The 18,166-nt window shown below is 39.6% G+C and overlaps 1 protein-coding gene and 1 long non-coding RNA gene across 3 annotated transcripts; both read right to left on the bottom strand.

Annotated features, from left to right (window-relative positions):
• Window positions 1–3,845: 3,845 nt before the first annotated feature.
• Window positions 3,846–4,766, bottom strand: LOC107401544 (uncharacterized). The gene is made up of 3 exons (XR_013052686.1): window positions 4,598–4,766; window positions 4,217–4,336; window positions 3,846–3,973 (listed from the first exon to the last, which is right to left on the bottom strand). It is a non-coding gene; the product is annotated as an uncharacterized LOC107401544 (long non-coding RNA).
• Window positions 4,767–13,293: 8,527 nt separating this feature from the next.
• Window positions 13,294–15,927, bottom strand: LOC143266691 (prostate and testis expressed protein 3-like). 2 transcript variants are annotated; one of them, XM_076576001.1, is made up of 4 exons: window positions 15,766–15,927; window positions 15,416–15,541; window positions 14,139–14,180; window positions 13,294–13,450 (listed from the first exon to the last, which is right to left on the bottom strand). In XM_076576001.1, exons 1-4 carry the CDS (start codon window positions 15,812–15,814, stop codon window positions 13,422–13,424), a joined length of 246 nt encoding a protein of 81 aa, XP_076432116.1. In that variant the 5' UTR covers window positions 15,815–15,927; the 3' UTR covers window positions 13,294–13,421. The 2 variants fall into 2 exon arrangements, with proteins under 2 accessions (XP_076432116.1, XP_076432115.1); XM_076576000.1 differs by having other exon boundaries at window positions 13,294–14,180.
• Between the last annotated feature and the right edge of the window lie 2,239 nt (window positions 15,928–18,166).

An 18,166-nucleotide genomic window follows, 5' to 3' on the forward strand; every position in this document is an offset into this window, starting at 1 on the left:
CTGACCATATTTTTGTAGGGTAATCAAAAGTCTTTGGAACTTTGGGTTGGATAAACCTTTGAATCCTGAATGGGCTATTCAATGGGAGGTTGGGAGATAATGGTGAACAATGCAGATGATAGAGACCTGGCTTGTGAAATTTCAGAGGGAAGCAAAGACTGTATCAGGGTTGTTCCTGTAATATTTTGTATTAAGAATTGATGGAAGCAAACTGGCCTCCCTGGGTCAGTAGAAGCGGGTCAGCTAGGGCTGAAGAATTAGTTGTGTTTATTTGGCAGGAGACCAGCATCACCTAGGCAAACCTACTGGGAAGTGCTTCCCCAGGGTCAGCTGTGTGTAAGCTATGTGTGCTGTGAATGGTGTAACCCAAGAAATGTAGTTGCCCAAGGCCTGTAGAGCCCAGAAGATCATGAGTGAATCCCAGGTGTGGAATACTGTATTACAGGGTATTATTTATACTGCTGGACATTGGTTTTGGTTTGCTTTGATTATGGCAGAGCTCTGTTATTTTCCTTTTGAAGTAGAAAGTATTTAATATATATATATATATATATATATATATATATATATATATATATATATATATATATATGAATCTACAGTTATGAGGACTTGTCTATTTTAGAGAGACATTGGGCTTTTAAAGAGACATTGCATTTTAAAAGAAAGCTTGGACTTTCAAAGTGTTATAAAGACAGTGGGACTTTCAAAGTTATACTTTGTTTTATATTCTGATATTAATATTAACGTGACATACTGGAGACACACAAAAAATGAAAGTTTATGGTTTAGTAGAGATGTGATTGTGTTGAGGTGACAAGGTATTAGTTATATTGTATTTTTTTTCAACTTGACATAAGCTAGAATCATCTGAGAAGAGGGAACTTCAGTTAAGAAAATGCCTCAATCAGTGGGCCCATAGGCAAGCCCATGGAGTAGTTCTTGATTGATGATTGATGCATACATCCTTGCTCAGTCTCTTACTGGTAGTGCCATCCATAGGCAGATGATCCAGTAATGCATAAGAAAGCAAAATAAGCAACCCAGTAGGCAGCATTTCACCACGGACTCTTGTCTTAGATTTCTACTGCCATAATAAATCACCATGACCAAAAGCAACTTGGGGAGAGAAGAGTTTATTTCATCTTCCAGTCCTTTATGAAGGAAAATTGGGTCAAGATCTTAGGGCAGGAGCCTGGGGACAAGAACTGGAGCAGAAACCATAGAGGACTGCTGCTTACTTCTTTGTTCCTCATGTCTTGTTCAGCCTGCTTTCTTGTATAGCCCAGGAATATCTGCCCCAGGATGGCACCATGCCCAGTGGGCACAACCCACTCGTATTAATCATTAATCAATAAAATACCCTACAGATCTGCATACCAGAAATCTGAAGGAGGCATTTTCTCAGTTGAGATTACTCTTGTCAGATAACTCTAGATTGTGTCAAGTTTACAAAAAACCAACAGAACAATTAATCTTTTGTCAATGTGACACAATGAATTAACTTTAAACATAACACTTCATTTTTAACTTATCTCCAAGAGCTCAACAGTGTCACAACATAAAACACAAGTAACATAAAACTGTCAGCCTTTAAAAAAGTGCAAACATTATAAAAAGGGTATTTTCAAAATAACCAACCTGTCTTTTGAATTCACAGCACACATTGCACTTCTCAGTTACTGATGTCCTTGGAAGTCTTCCCATAGTATTGGTAGCTCCATTATGTGGTGGTCTCCACTGGAACTGAGGCCTCTCCTGGCCTCTCTTCAGGAGCTTTAGCCCTGCCACACAGTGGCAAGCTGCAGCTGCTCTCCATGATGGCTTCATTCCTTTAAAGCCAGTACCATGTGGGTGACTTTTATACAATACCAAATTTGACTTCCAACAGGAGATGCAGCCTTGGCCACCGTGGGCCACAGCTATTCTGTGCTGACTTTAAGGAAATATTTTCCCAAAGATTTGCCACAGTGATGTTGTATAACTTCATCTAATCACAACTGATTCCTCAGACCCAGCTGACCAGTACCACCAGTCCCATTAAAGAAAAGGTTTACTTCAATGGTACTGTTCTCTTGTTCACCACACTTTACAGTTGAAGATGAGGAAAACCAAAGATTTTTAATTTAAAAACTACACAAATCGTCCTGATAGAGTCTATGCTTCTTTCTGTACTTTTACAAGCCAGGCCTCCACAACTTGCATCTCCTTCAGCTTTACTATCTTTCCACAGACCATAATATCCCATTATCATTAAGCACTCAATCTCTTTCCCTGCCTAAAATTCCAAAACCCTTCCAGAGTCTTCCCCAAACAGTGAACTTCGGTTGGGCACAGCGGTATCTGATGTACCAATTTCTGTCTTAGGTTTCTATTGCTGTGATAAAACCTCATAACCAAAAGCAACATGGGGAAGAAAGGGTTTGTTTCACCTCACCGCTTACGGTTTTTCATGAAGGAAAGTCAGGGCAGGAATCTGGAGGCTGGAACTAAAGCAGAACCCACAGAGGAATGCTGCTTATTGGTTTTCTCCATTTGCTTGCTCAGCCTGCTTTTTTATATAACCCGGTATCACCTGCCTGGGGCTGGCACCACTCTCTGTGGACTGAGCCCTCTCATATTAATAACAACAAACCACCCTTCTAATCAGTTATTGAGAAAAGACCCTATAGACTTTCCTACAGGAATTCTGATAGAGGCATTTTTCTCAACTGAGGTTTATCTTTCTACGTTGTGTCCAGTAGACAAAAACTAAACAGGACACTACTGCCCTGGTGAAATAGCTATGGTGTAAGCAGTGTATTGATCCTGGAATTCCCTGAGTCCTGTCTGAGTTAAAGTGCTACTTTCAAAGGCTAGTTCAGGGTTTGGAGTCTGTCCTCAACCAAGATTCCAGTGATTACCTGCAGCCTCTGTGTCCTCATAGGGACTGTAAAGTTTTTAAAATAATGAGGTTTCCAGGAGATCAGAGACAGTGTGTTCAGCAAAAAACATCCTTCACAACTCAGCAGATCATTTAGTGGATTTATTGTCTAATAGCCACATAAGAACAAACGATACACGATGGTTTTCCATTCTGATGCTGGAGAAGTCTCTAGTCTGAAGTAAAAATGAAACTTAAGGAAGGATCAGAAGTAAGATGAGGAAGACAGGAAGGAGCCATAAGATAATCTGAGGGTTCTTTAGTACCATTCATCAATTGGTACTCTGATGTCATTGCAAAAGTCGTAGGTATCACAGCAACTTGTCAATACTGAATGATCACCGTACTCATAATCACTTATTTTACAGTTTTTCCAGCACCCAGAATATCCATCTGTTGGATCATTCACTGTGAGAGATAAAAATAGAGTCAATATATTGTTTTTGGATGAAGCAAGCCACAAATCCAAGTAAAAGTGAACCAAGAGTATGTTTAATGACAAACTATTTCTGGTTTTTTGAGACAGGGTTTCTCTGTGTAGCTTTGTGTCTTTCCTGCACCTCACTTTGTAGACCAAGCTGGCCTCAAACTCACAGAGATCCACCTGCCTCTGCCTCCTGAGTGCTAGGATTAAAGACGTGCACCACCACCGCCTGGCTAATGACAAACTATTTCTCTATAATATCTATTAGCCCCACACTGGCTTGATATTGTAAATATTGAAGCAAACAGTGGCTGCTCCCTTTCAGGCAGGCAGGCAAAATGCACTTGCTAACCATTTGCTGGATTCCAGGCTCTGCAGAGATCTTGAGTTCAAATGATTGTATTCATAGTGGTACCATATCATAGAAAGGCATTTGAGCACTGAAGAGAAAGAAGCATGGCCGTTGGTCTTCCATATTAACTAAATTCACCACTTACCACTGTGAGGAAGAGCCCAGATTCTAGTAATCATACAAGATTCACCATCTTCTGCAATGCACGTTTTTACCTCATGTTTACATTTCTTATTGAAGTAAGATGAACATTGTTTACAACGGAGAGCTAAAGCTGCAAGCAATAAAGAGAAAGACTGTGCTGAAAGGAGGGAGACACCCAAGCTCCCAGGCAGCTTGACTTCATCAAGGTTTTGCCTTACAGGTAAGTACCAGGCAGCAGCATGTTTTAAACCATGAACAGGATAGGACAAATGAATGATCACATCCCCTCCCTATAGAAGCCAAGGAAAAACAGGTAGGGAGACTGAGGAGTCTCTACAGAACTACACTGCCTGTGGCTCATTTTCTACCTTACCAGTTACTGTAGGTAGAGGGAAGAGCACAGAGTTTCCCTGGAGCTGCCAGAGTTGGGGCTGAACTCTAGGTTCCGATTAGGGTGCAGTCCTCAGGTTACTGCAATTCCTCACTCCACAGGCTAAGTCATCATTCAGGGAATATAGAAAACATAGAGGCCATGTCAGGTCTCTAAAGAAGTACAGCTTAAAGAAAGACCCATACAAGTCCAAACAGAAGTTGGGTGGTCAGGACTGGGGCTTCTCCTTGAAACTGGACATTGTTCCTCAGAAGCCCCATTTAAGCTCACAGACCCAAAAATCAAAAGTTTCACTGAAACTATGTCAAGGTTTAGACTCAGTTGATCCCTTAGCTGTTATGAGACTATTCTCCCAATATTTACCAGTTTGTATGCAGAGCAGCAGAACAATGCCCAGCTCCCGTAAGTTTCCCATTGAGGATCCACTAACTTCTGCAGCAGGGGTGGAAAAAATGACTTGAGCTAGACGATGGCCTAGGGCTACTAAGTAGCCAATAATTTTATAACCCTCTTCATGGGGCAATATCAGCCAGAAAGGCAAAACCAGATCTGATCTAAGTTGTGGGAACCTGGCAAGTTTCCAGCTCCTTCTTCAATGACCTCTTTCTTTCCTTCTTCCTCTTCAGATCTCTGGCTTTAGGTTTCCAAAACTCTAAACAACCACAGAAGTAATCCCACCACCAGAATTTATCTGTACAGTATGCAGAACATGTAGTTCACATAGCCAATGTGTATGGGGATTCTTTTTTTTTTTCATTTTTTTTTATTTAAGAAAATTTCTACTCATCCTACATATCACCCACAGATCCCACCTCCTCCCTCCTCCAACCCCCATGTCTTCCTCCCATGTATCCCCATCCCTACATCTTCCAAATCAAAGTCTCCTATGGGGAGTCAGCAGAGCCAGGCACCCCAAGCCAAGGCAGGTCCAAGCCCCTTTTCACTGCACCAAGGTTGCACAAGGTGCCACACCGCAGGCACCGGGTTCCTAAAAGCCTGCCCATGTACCAGGGATGAATCCTGATCCCTCTGCCTGGGTGTCACTGTATGGGACTTCTTGAAGACATTTGTAAATAATCCCTTTTTCCAATCACAGAAAAGATTGATCAATCAGAAAGAAGAAAGTGGAATGTCACCACAAAGTGAGCTGTTACCACCAGAGACACCATATACAAATTCATGAGGGTCCTAATACAGAAAGTCTCAACTAGATTTTGAAGATAGTATAGTTTAGAGAATAGAAGACAGTGTTTCATTAAGATCCATACCTCACTGAGGAACAACCAGTGTTTGTCATCATACTGAAAGGAGAAATGGTGGCCCTTGAAGCTCACAAGTTCTATTGTCTTCAGTGTTGGCCCATTCATACTTGAAAATATAGTATTCTCAAGGTGGATTTTTTTTTAACCCTGGATGAAAACTATCTGGGAAGAGGTATATTCCTGCTCAAAGCCACTCCCAGATACACCTCAAAGAAAAGCTTCTATTGCAGAGTGTTTTTCCCCTTTTTATTCATTTTTCAAAGAAACGGGGAGTACACCACTCTCCCTATTTTAAAGACAATAAATCAGAACTAAGCAGATAAACAGTACCCTTTAAAAGACAGTGCTAAACAAAAAGAAAACATTGATCTCCTTTGAAACTTGGTTTGCACGAATTCCTCATCTTCCCCATGGGAAAGGTACACACTACTTAATTAAGCCCAGAGCAACACAAGTTTGAATGCTCACTTCTTTAATTATTACTATTATTATTAAGAAAATTTCTATTTATTTTGCATATCAACCACAGATCCCCCTCTCCTCCCACCTCCCATCCCCCAGTACCCCTCTCAACCCACCCCCGATTTTCACCTCCTCCAAGGCAAGGCCTTCCATGGGGAGTCAGCAGAGCCTGGCACATTCAGTTGAGGCAGGTCTAATCCCCTCCCCTCTGCACCAAGGCTGCGCAAAGTGTCCCCACCATAGGCACTGGGCTCCAAAAAGCCCACTCATGCACCCAGGACAGATCCCGATCTTACTGCCAGGGCACCCCCTAAACAGTTCAACCTACAAAACTGTCTCCCCTATTCAGGGGGTCTAGTCCAGTCCCATGGGGGCTCCACAGCTATTGGTCCACAGTTCATGAGTTTTCACTAGTTTGGCCTGGCTGTCTCTGTATGTTTCCCCATCGTGATCTTGATGTCATAGATTCTCTCCTCTCTCTCATAGATTGGACTCCTGGAGCTCGGCCTGGTGCCCGGCTGTGGATCTCTGCATCGGCTTCCATCAGTTACTGGATGAAGGCTCTATGATGACTGTTAGGGTATTCACCAATCTGATTACCAGAGTAGGCCAATTCAGGCACCCTCTCAACTTTGGTAGCAGTCTAAGGTGGGGCCATCCTTGTGGATTCCTGGGAACTTCCCTAGTACTCTGTTTTTCCCTATCCCCATGATATCTCCATTTATCATGGTTTCTCTTTCCTTGCTCTTCCACTCTGTCTCTGTTCCAGCTCTAAACTCCCATTCGCTTATGTTCTCATCCCCCATCCTTTACTCTTCATTGCCCCCCACTCCCAGTTTACTCATATAGATCTCATCTATTTCTCCTTCACAGGGCAATCTATGTATCCTTCTTAGGGTCCTCCTTGTTAGCTAGCTTCTGTGGAGCTGTGAGTTGTAGTCTGGTTATCCTTTGCTTTATATCTAGTATCCACTTATGAGTGAGTACATACCATGTTTGTCCATCTGAGTCTGGGTTACCTCACTCAGTAGGATATTTTCTAGTTCCATCCATTTGCCTGCAAATTTCATGATGTCATTTTCTTTTTTTTTTACTCCTGAGTAGTACACCATTGTTTATATGTGCCACATTTTCTTTACCCATTCTTTGGTTGAGGAGCATCTAGGTTGTTTCCAGGTTCTGGTTATTATGAATAATGCTGCTATGAACACAGTTGTGCATGTGTCCTTGTGGTATGATTGAGTGTCCCTTGGGTTTATGCCCAAGAATGGTATAGCTGAGTCTTGAGGCAGATTGATTCCCAATTTTCTGAGAAACTGCTATACCGATTTCCAAAGTGGCTGTACAAGTTTGCACTCCCACCAACAGTGGAGGAGTGTTCCCCTTGCTTCACATCCTTTCCAACATAAGCTGTCTGCAGTGCTTTTGAAATTAGCCATTCTGACAGGTGTAAGATGGTATCTCAGAGTCATTTTGATTTGCATTTCCCTGATGACTAAGGATGTTGAGCAATTCCTTAAATGTCTTACAGCCATTTGAGATTCTGCTGTTGAGAATTCTCTGTTTAGTTCTGTAGCCCATTTTTTTAATTGGATTGTTCAGGATTTTGATGTCTACTTTCTTGAATTCTTTATATATTTTGGAGATCAGCCCTCTGTCAGATGTGGGGTTGGTGAAAACCTTTTTCCATTCTGTAGGTTGTCATTTTGTCTCATTGACCACTTCCTTTGCCATACAAAAGCTTCTCAGTTTCAGGAGTTCCCATTTATTAATTGCTCTCAGTGTCTGTGCTACTGGTGTTATATTTAGGAAATGGTCTCCTGTGCCAATGCATTCAAGATTACTTCATACTTTCTCTCCTATCAAGTTCAGTGTAACTGGATTTATGTTGAGGTCTTTGATTCACTTGGACTTGAATTTTGTGCAAGCCAATAGACATGGATCTATTTGCAATTTTGTACATGTTGACATCCAGTCATGACAGCACCATTTCTTGAAAATGCTTTCCTTTTTCCATTGTACAGTTTTGGCCTCTTCTTCAAAAATTAGGTGTTCATAGGTGTGCAGATTAATGGTAAGGTCTTCAATTAGATTCCATTGGTCTACATGTTGGTTTTTATGCCAATACCAAGCTGTTTTATTACTATAGCTCCATAATAGAGCTTGAAGTTAGGGATTGCAATGCCTCCAAAGATTGTTTTATTATACAGGATTGTTTTAGCCATCCTGTGGTTTTTTTTTTTGTTCATGTGATGTTGAATATTGTTCTTTCCAGGTCTGTGAAGAACTGTGTTGGGATTTTCCTGGGGATTGTATTGGATCTGTAGATTGCTTTTGGTAAGATTGACATTTTTACTATGCTAATCCTTCCTATCCATGAGCATGGGATATTTTACCCTTTTCTGATATCTTCTTCGATTTCTTTCTTCAGAGACTTAAATTTCTTGTCATACAGGCCTTTCATGTGTTTGGTCAGAGTTACCCCAAGCTATTTTATATTATTTGTGCATATTGAAAAGAGTGATGTTTCTCTGATTTCTTTCTTGGCCCATTTATCACTTGTTTTTAGGATGGCTACTGATTTTTTTTTAATTAATCTTGTATCCTGCCACATTACTGAAGCTGTTTATCAGCTGTAGGAGTTCTCTGGTGGAATTTTTGGGGTAATTTATGTAGACTATCATATTATTTGCAAACAGTGAAAGTTTGACTTCTTTCTTTCTGACCTGTATCCCCTTGATCTCCTTTTGTTGTCTTCTTGCTCTAGCTCGAGTACCATATTGAATAGATATGGAGAGAGTGGACAGCCTTGTTTTGTTCCTGATTTTAGTGGAATTACTTGGATTTCCTCCCCATTAAATATGATGTTGGCTGTCATCTTGGTGTAAATTGCCTTTGTTTAGGTATGTTCCTTGTATTCCTGATCTCTCCAGCCTCTTTATCATGGAGGGGTGTTCGATTTTGTCAAGGTTTTTTCAGCATCTAATGAGAAGATCACGTAGTTTTTTTCAGTTTGTTTATATAATGGGTTACAGTGATAGATTTTCATATGTTGGACCATCCCTGCATCTCTGGGATGCAGCCTACTTGATCATGGTGGATGATTTTTTTTGACGTGTTCTTGGATTTTGTTTGCCAGTATTTTATTGGGTATTTTTTGCATCAATGTTCATGAAGATTTGTCTGTAATTCTCTTTCTTTGTTTCATCTTTGTGTGGTTTGGGTACCAGGATAAATGTAACTTCATAGAAAGAGTTTGACAATGTTCCTTCTGTTTCTATTGTGTGGAACAATTTGAGGAGTATTGGTATTTAGCTCCTCTCTGAAATTCTTATATAATTCTGCACTGAAACCATCTGACGCTGGGGTATTTTTTTTGATTGGGAGATTTTAATGACTGCTTCTATTTCCATAGGTGTTATAGGTCTATTTAAATTGTTTATCTGATCTTGATTTAACTAGGGTATTAAATACCTATCCAGAAAATTGTCCATTTCTTTTAGATTTTCCAGTTTTGTGGAGTACTGGTTTTTGAATTATGATCTAATGATTCTCTGGATTTCCTCATTGTCAGTTGTTATATCTTCCTTTTCATTTCTGATTTTGTCAGTATGGATAGTCTCTCTCTATCTTTTGTTTTTTTTTGATATGGGTTTCTCTATCTTGTTTATTTTCTCAAAGAACCAATTCTTTGTTTCACTAATTCTTTGTACTCTTCATTGTTTCTATGTTTTTCAAATTCTGTCCTCAATTTCATTATTTTCTAGTGTCTATACCTCTTGGATGACTTTGCTACTTTTTCTTCTAGAGCTTTCAAGTGTGCTGTTAAGTTGCTAGTGTGAGATTTCCCCAACTTCTTTATGTAGGCATTTACAGCTATGAACTTTCCTCTTAGTACTGATTTCATAGTGTCCCACAAGTTTGGTTATGTTTTTGCATTCATTTTTGTTGAATTCTAGGAAGTCTTTAATTTCTTTCTTCATTTCTTCCTTGACCAAGTGATGATTCAGTTGAACATTATTCAGACTCCATGATATTGTAGACTTTGTATAATTTGTGTTGTTGTTGAGTTCTAACTTTAAGGCATGTTGGTCTAATAAATACAGGGGATTATTCCATTGTTTTATATCTGTTGAGATTTGCTTTGTGACTGAGCATGTGGTTGATTTTAGAGATGGTTCCATGGGATGCTGAGAAGAAAATATATTCTCTTGTGTTTGGGTGGAATGTTCTGTATATGTGTATTAAGTCCATTTGAGTCATAACATCTGTTAGTTTCCTTATCTGTCTGGCAGACCTGACCATTGGTGAGACTGGGGTGTTGATATCTCCCAATATTAGTGTGTGGGGTTTAATGTGCAATTTAAGTTTAGTAATGTTTCTTTTATGTATGTGGGTGCCCGTGTATTTGGGGCATAAATATTCAGAATTGAGACTTCATCTTGATTAATTTTTCCTGTGATGAATATGTAACATCCTTCTCGATATCTTGATTAATTTTAGTTTGGTCTATTTTGTTAGATATTAGGATAGCTACATCATCTTGCTTCTTAAGTCCATTTGATTGGTAAGACTTTCCCCAAGCCCTTTAATCTGAAGTAGTGTCTGTCTTTGAGGTTGAGATGTGTTTCTTGTATGCAGCAGAAGAATGGGGCCTGTTTTTGTATCCATTCTGTTAGTCTGTGTCTTTTTATAGGCAAAATGAGACCTTTGATAATAAGGGATGTTAATGACAAGTGATTGTTAATTCCTGTTATTGTTTGGTGGTAGTGTTGTATGTTTCCCTTCTTTGGGATTTGTTAGTGTGGGATTATTTATTGCTTGTGTTTTCATGGATGCATCTGACTTCCTTAGGTTGGATTTTTTCTTCTAGTGCTTTATGTAGGACTGGATTTATGGACAGCATACAGAACGACATCCCACAGCATTTTATAGCCTGTTCCCACATCTTGTTCTCTCTCTTTGCTTCCTGTGTGTAGTTGAGACTGTGATCAGCCAGCCTCTTGCTCCTGCCAAAATGGTTTCCTTTCCTTTTCTATGCTTTCCTGGCCATGATATACTAAGTCCTTTTAGCACTAGCAACCAAAATAAGCCCTTTCTTTTCCATGTTGCTTTTGGTCACAAACATAACTAATATATACAGAAAAGATCACCAAACTTAAAGAAATCAGTAGCTACAGTGAAAGATAAGGAGAGGGAGGCTCAATTATTAAAACCAGGAATGAAATTTATGGACTGTTACTAAGCTAGCAGAAAAAAAAGCTAACCATTGAAGAAGATTATGGGCAGAAATAGACCAACAAATTATGTAGCATAGATTTATATATAGAATCCTGCAAACAATGAGAACTCATTCAAAAACATAAATTATACTAGCCAACTGATAATAGATTAAGCAAAACATGAAAGAGCCACATCATACAGTATTTGTCTGCCTTAAAAAAAAAAAAAGATGCTTCATGGATGAACCTTGATGATGTTATACCAATAAAAGAAGCCATGATGATTCCCTCAGACTGTACAACAGTATTCATATGACATGTTGAGACAAGTCAACTATGTAGAGATAGAGACTGGTAGTTCTAGTTTGTGGGGAGAAGAAGCATGAGCTCTTACCAGGTATGGAATAAGACAAGCATAATAACCCTTATTTTTAAAACATTTGTTTTTGAGTGCTATGGTTCAGGTAATAGTATTTTGGTAAAAGTGAATTTATACCTTATCTTGAAAGGCGATTATGAGAGAGAAAAGAACATTCAAAACAAAAACCTGAAAATAATTGCTATACATATAATGGCAGGTGATGTGAATTTTACATAAAACATGTTTTAAGAGTCTATAAAATAAACCTGAGTATTTGTTATGATCTATTCTAGTCAGGCTAGTATTTTACAGATTATTCATAAATGAGAAACAGATACATTAACATGAATCATGAAGACATTGAAAGACCATGTAAGAGATTTTTATTAGATAATGTGGAGCAAGATTTATTAGTATAGACTGTTTAAATAATTCATAAGATGAATTGCATTGCATATTTCACTTAGTTTTTATTTTGTAAAAACATTCATTTATTAAAGGAGATTTTAGAAAATGAGTTCATAGCATACATATTTTGATAGGAGGATTTTTAAGAGATTGAAGTCCATTTTTACACTTCATTTGAAATGCATGTGAACTCAAACCTTTTCCCCTTTGAGATGGAGTTTCCCCATATATATATATTATAGAATATTATGTGCAGAAATATACCAAAAATTATGTAGCATATTTTAATGTCTTCAAACTCTCCATTATCTTGCCTCCATTTATTAAATGTTGTGATTCTAGGTGGATGCCACCACATTAACCTCAAAGACAGAGTTATAAGTAGCACATTATATGTTGTTCATTTTTAAACAAATATGATGAATAAATTCTAGTTATTCTTTGAGAATTTCATTCATGCATACAAATTATTTGGTCATAGTCACATCATTCATTCTTCCCTCCAGCCCTTTCCAGATCCTCTCCATGCCACCTACTTCATAGCATTAAAAAAGACCAAACCACTGAGTCAAATCAGTGCTGTTCAAACAAACATGGTTATGGGGACATCTATCAGAGCATGGCCAATCTACCAAGACCAAACCTCTGAAGAAAACTGATTCTGTTTCCCTTATAGCCATTAACTGTCAGTAGGCCCTCAGCTAAGGGTAGGAAATGATGCCCCCCCACACCTCATCCATGCTGGAGTGCTGACTGGCTTGATCTTGTGCAGATCTTGTGTAGGGAACCACAGCTGCTGTCAGTCCATGAGTGCAAGGACCCTGTCATATCCAGGAAACCATTCTTCCCCAGTCCTACACCATTTCTGATGCCTTCAATGTTTCTTCCCTCTTTCCTGTGGTGGACACTGAGCTCTGCATGGGAGACATGTGGCCCAGATATTCCATATCTGACTAAGTACTCCACAGACACGTTTCCCTTTTCCATCCATGATGCTTACAATATATGCAACTAATAAAGAGAAAAATGGTTGTGGCTAATAATTGTTTAATAAATCCCTTTAGGGTTTATTTTTAAACTAAACTAACAGGTTGAGGACTTACTGATTTGTGTGTATGTCATACACATAGAGAAGAAATCTGATTCCACTCAGTGGGACTAAAGTGTAATCATAAGGAGCCTGGGCTTAGATGGGGCAGGGAGTGAGGGCTTACAAATAAATTTCCCTCCTAATGGTACAAAGGCAACATGGTGGAGTAGTACCTTCCTAAAACAGATGAGAGTCAACACCATTTTCACCCATGATTCTACATGTTCAGAAAGAACAACTTTCAAAGAAGAGGAAACATTTGGTGGATTTATTTTCTGGCCTTAACATAATAGAAACATTAGGTAGAGATTTTCTTTCCTGGGTGAAAGTTGGCACTATGATCTTGTAGCTGTCATTTTCTCATTCATGGGAACAAAGTCATCTAGATGTCTTCCTTCTCAGCTGTGGGGCCTAAATAGTGAGAGGAGGCCACTGAGTGTACTTCTTGAAATCCATATGTTGCCACAGTCCTCTCTCTGTCTTGTTACTTCCTGGACACCATGAGGTGAGCAGTTTTGGTATGCCATGGCCTTTGTTGTTTAGCTTTACTATAGGCCCATATAATGAAAGAAGACAACGAAAGGCTGAAACTAGGATCCACAACATTATTTCCCTTTTAGATTGTTCCCTGGAAGTGTAAGTCACAATGATGAGAAGTAACCAAGTTCCTAAAGCACATGTTGTACGAAGGATATTCAGCATCTTTATCCTCTATGGTCCTTTTATCTATTCATCTGTCTTGTCCATCCACATTGAGACGATAAATGCATTGATGAAAACCATATGTCAGTTACATTTATGGTGATAAGGGCTAGGGCATATCCGGAATAAGAATTAGGTGATATAATTAGATATACTTTGATAATACCAAGGTTCTGTGCAATTGTGAGGCTTAGAAAAATCTCCAGTCCAGAAAAAAAATTAAACCCAAGGGAAGAAAAGAAGGACAGGGAGGAAAGGAAATGACAGATGAGGCCACCTGAATCTAGCTCACACTAAGTCATCACCATTGGTAAATCAATGCTATTGCAGAAATCATCATAACTGCAGCAGTATGTATGTATTGTTTCACCTCCAGAACTTTTTTCATCAAACTCACAGAATTCTGTACACCTCAACTCCGCACTTTTCAGTTTATCATCTGTGGAAGAAGATTGCAAAAAGATATTATTTTGAGAGCCAGGGTACAACCTCATATCCAAGTACATTTGGACTGAGAATTCTTTCACTGAAAGAATTTTCTTCCATCGCAGTAAGTGTCCCATGTTGGCCTTCCCACCACATGCTTTTAAACTATATCTGGAGAAAGTCCCTTTACCCAAGAGCCTTTATGACAGGAGAAACACGTGCTTAGTGTTGAGCTTGAGCCTCTATACATCGAGGCACATAGCATCATCTCCCCTCAACCAGATGTGCATAACACACTTCCTCAGTACATGCTGGCATCCAGGCTCCAAGGTGAGCAGCTGGGCAGGTAGAGATCAAGATAGTATTAGCCCTCAAGAACCAGATTCTATGGAATGACAGGAAGGACACACCATGAACTATGCCAGGAGACAGATGAAGTAGGAAGACTTGTGAAGCACCTTGGTGTCCTGTGGATGAGCAAAGGTTTTCCAGAGAAGGTGGCTCCAGGCTAAGATAGAAGTTCTTTGAACATTACAAAAGCAAAAGCAACCAGGACAGAGTGTGGGAAATGATACTTGTAAGGACTGATATTTTGTAGCCTGTGGACAGTGTGGTGGCACTGTCAATTAGAACAGCCCTCATAGGCTTGAATGTTTCAGTGCTTGGCCTCCACTTGGTTGAAGTGTTTGGGAAGAATTAGGAAGTGTGGCATTGTTGGAGGGGGTGTGTCACTGTGGATGGGCTTTGGGGTTTCAAAATGCCATTCTCAATCTCTGTCTCTGTCTCTGTCTCTCTCTGTCTCAAGGTTGTGACTAAGAATGTAAGTTCTCAGCTCCTTATCCTGTACCATGCCTTCCTGCTGCCATGTTTTCTACCACGATCATCATGGACTTTACTCCTGGGACTTTGAGCCAGCCCCAAATTAAGTTGTTTTTTTTTTTTTTTTGTAAGTTGCCTTGGCTATGCTGTTTTGTCATGGGAATGGAAAATTACCCAAGACAGACCCTAAATCGCAGAGATGTTGGGAATCAGAGACTGATGAATATATCAATACAATGATGGAGAGAAGCCCCGCTCACTCAGTATATGCTTAGCTTTACCATGGGCAAAGCTTCACCAGCACAAGGTTTGGAATATCATACCTAGATATCATTGGACTCTTTTTCTTTAACTACAGTATTCTAGAGGTGGTGCTTGGAATCCTGAGGGAGAAACAGAAATTCTCCAGAGCACAGAACACATACTCACATTCAATTGAATTCCAGATTCTGCGGATCATACAAGTTTCGCCAGGTTGTGCAGTGCATGTCTGATTCCCATTAACACACTCCCCGTTTTTGTAAGATGGACACAGTACACACTGTAAAGTGAGAGCTGCAAAGATAAAGACTGCTTAGAGGAGACGAGTGCCACACTGTCACTCCCAATGAAAGCATAGGCCACTGCACCTCTGGATTGCTTGGCTGCACCCATGTTTTGGCTAACATATGTGCTCCAGTCAGCATGTCTTAACACCACAGACAAGGCAGGATGAAATGAGAAGAGATTTAATTTTCTTTCTACAGCCAATAAGGGATCAAGTTGCAGACAGTACTTACCGGTTTCAAAGCAGAGGATGAAGAGACACAGCGTCAGTAGGTTTTCCATTTCTCCTGAGCTGATTCTTGCAGCAGGCTGTGTTAGTGCCAGACAGCTGGTGGTCAGAGAGCATTCACAGAAAATACCAGCCTCTAGTGAATTTATAGTCCACTCAGGCAACAGCAATGGACAGTGGGTGCCCAGAAGCAGATCTCAATGTAAGCCCCTCCCACATTGGCAATACACCAAATCCCTCTTCTGTGACTTATTTCCTTATTCCTCTCACTTTTCCTTGCTTCGGGTGGCAGTAATGATATACATGACCTGTGAGGTAATCTTACCATCAGCAGCACATGGTGGCCCCCTGTGCGTCCTCTTTCCATGCTATGAGCTCAGACTGCTCTGCTGATGCTGGAGATCAGAACTAGGAAAGGAAAAACCTTTGGAAGAAGGCTTTTATTGAGCCTGAGTTGCAGCTCAATTGGACGGCACTGAAGTGTGTCTCCTGGATGCTGGAAAGGTGAACACAGCAGCCTGCTTGTCTAGACAGAAGCTGATGTGTGAAGGGTCTGTGCACATCACATCCCTCATCTAAAGGAAGGACCATGTTATTATGTAGTCCTTAGTACCAAACAGAGAGCTTCTGTTGGAGCACCTCAGGAGGTACTTCTTGTCTGGCTGGGATGCGAATAGCTGCTGGGCAAGAAGGGTTATCTGAGGTCAACTCTGCTTTGTAAGGCTATGCAGGCTGCCTGAGCACATCCTTGATGGTGTCTGTAGTGATCCTCTGCAGTGACTGTAGAGAGTCCCACACAACCAGGCTGCCATGAGAGAGAGTCTGGTCAATTGCTGGCCAAAGGGCTCCTTGACTGTTACTTTCCCTGCTCAAGGTTGCCATGCACCAGGGAAGGGCCTGTTTAATGGCCTGCTGTTGAATGTTGTGATCACACACAGAAAGCATTGGATGGTGTTAACAATAAAGAGTCGCCAGCATCTCAACAGAGAATGTATATTTCTAATAGTATTAAATATGCCTTATAATATAATGTTTTTATATTATCTATCATATATATATATATATATATATATATATATATATATATATATATATATATATATATATATATATATAATTTGATCTAAGGTCTTACTATGTAATCCTGGCTGGTTTGGCTCACTATGTAGACCAGAATGGCCTCAAACTCACACTGATCTGGGTACCATTAAAAACATACTCAAAATGTTAAAAAAAAATCACAGTTTCATTTTTCTATTGAGTCCCAAATTGGTCAAACACACTCATCTAATTGGGTGCTAAATTATTTCAATTCCAGATTAATAGGTTTGCTGTCACATGCAAATGTGTTCTAGGCTATAGTATGAAGTTTCTTCTTTAGAACTGGTATTATGTATTTATCTGAGGGGTCAAGGTCATGTTATCAGTAAACTGTTTATAGTCTACAAATTGAGGTATCATAGGCATTCATTGATACTAAGTTGGTCATTATTCCTATATTTTGTCTGTGAAGAGACATAAAAGTTATTTTGCTTTCCTATTTTATTTTATTTGAACAGAATCTGCTGTACATAGTGTGCATCGTGTTTGAGTTTTGTTATGAAAGATAGTGTCTTTAATCTATTTTTAGTTGTATAAAAGTCTCCTTATTTAACTCAGTGCCGTGTATATTCAAAACAAGAAGTGCACATGCTAATAACTTTACACTCAAGTATGTAACTGTGGGGATGATTCTCATAGTTCTTTTATTAACTCAGTGGCTTTTTTTTTTTGTTCGTACTTCTTTTCCCTACACTGAATATCAGATTTTTGTATCAAAGGGTGTAGCAAAATCAGTCTATCAAGTGAATGTAAGCTAAACACACGCTGGGGTAGGGGGCTATTCTGATATCCAATAGAGTTTGACCAATAATTAGTCCAAAGTGATAAAGAAGGCCAATGCATAATATAAATGGAACAACCTTTAAAGAAGCTATAATGGTTGTAAATATATGTGCACCGAGAGTTGGGCCTCCCATTTCCATAAATAATCACAAATGGACATGAAAGTCTCATAGACCCAAGAGCAGCAGACCCTTCAATACCTCACTCCCATCTTCAGGTAGATCATTCAAACTCAACTTCCGCAAAGCAATGCCAGTGTGATGGTTCAACACTGGCTTCCAAGCCTGGTTATCCAGTCAATCCTGGGAACCCAATAACAGACTCCCAGATGTGGTCCCTGACATCCCAGTCAATCCTGGGAACCCAATAACAGACTCCCAGATGTGGTCCCTGACATCCCCACATACATGCACATATATATAGAAAAAAAACCTAAAAATTATTTTAAAAGTTTAAATCAAGAAATTTAAGACTACAATACACCATAGTGTACCTGCCAGCTATCTACAAAATATTTCATT

The sequence above is a fragment of the Peromyscus maniculatus genome, chromosome 7 (genome assembly GCF_049852395.1).
Source record: "Peromyscus maniculatus bairdii isolate BWxNUB_F1_BW_parent chromosome 7, HU_Pman_BW_mat_3.1, whole genome shotgun sequence".
NCBI classification, from domain to species: domain Eukaryota; kingdom Metazoa; phylum Chordata; class Mammalia; order Rodentia; family Cricetidae; genus Peromyscus; species Peromyscus maniculatus.

Coding starts and splice junctions, on each gene's coding strand:
- LOC143266691 (XM_076576000.1), bottom strand. CDS start 15,814: ATGGAAAACCTACTGACGCTGTGTCTCTTCATCCTCTGCTTTGAAACC. Junction 15,542..15,765: donor CATCCTCTGCTTTGAAACCG/GTAAGTACTGTC, acceptor TTATCTTTGCAG/CTCTCACTTTACAGTGTGTA. Junction 14,181..15,415: donor AATCTGGAATTCAATTGAAT/GTGAGTATGTGT, acceptor CTTCTTCCACAG/ATGATAAACTGAAAAGTGCG.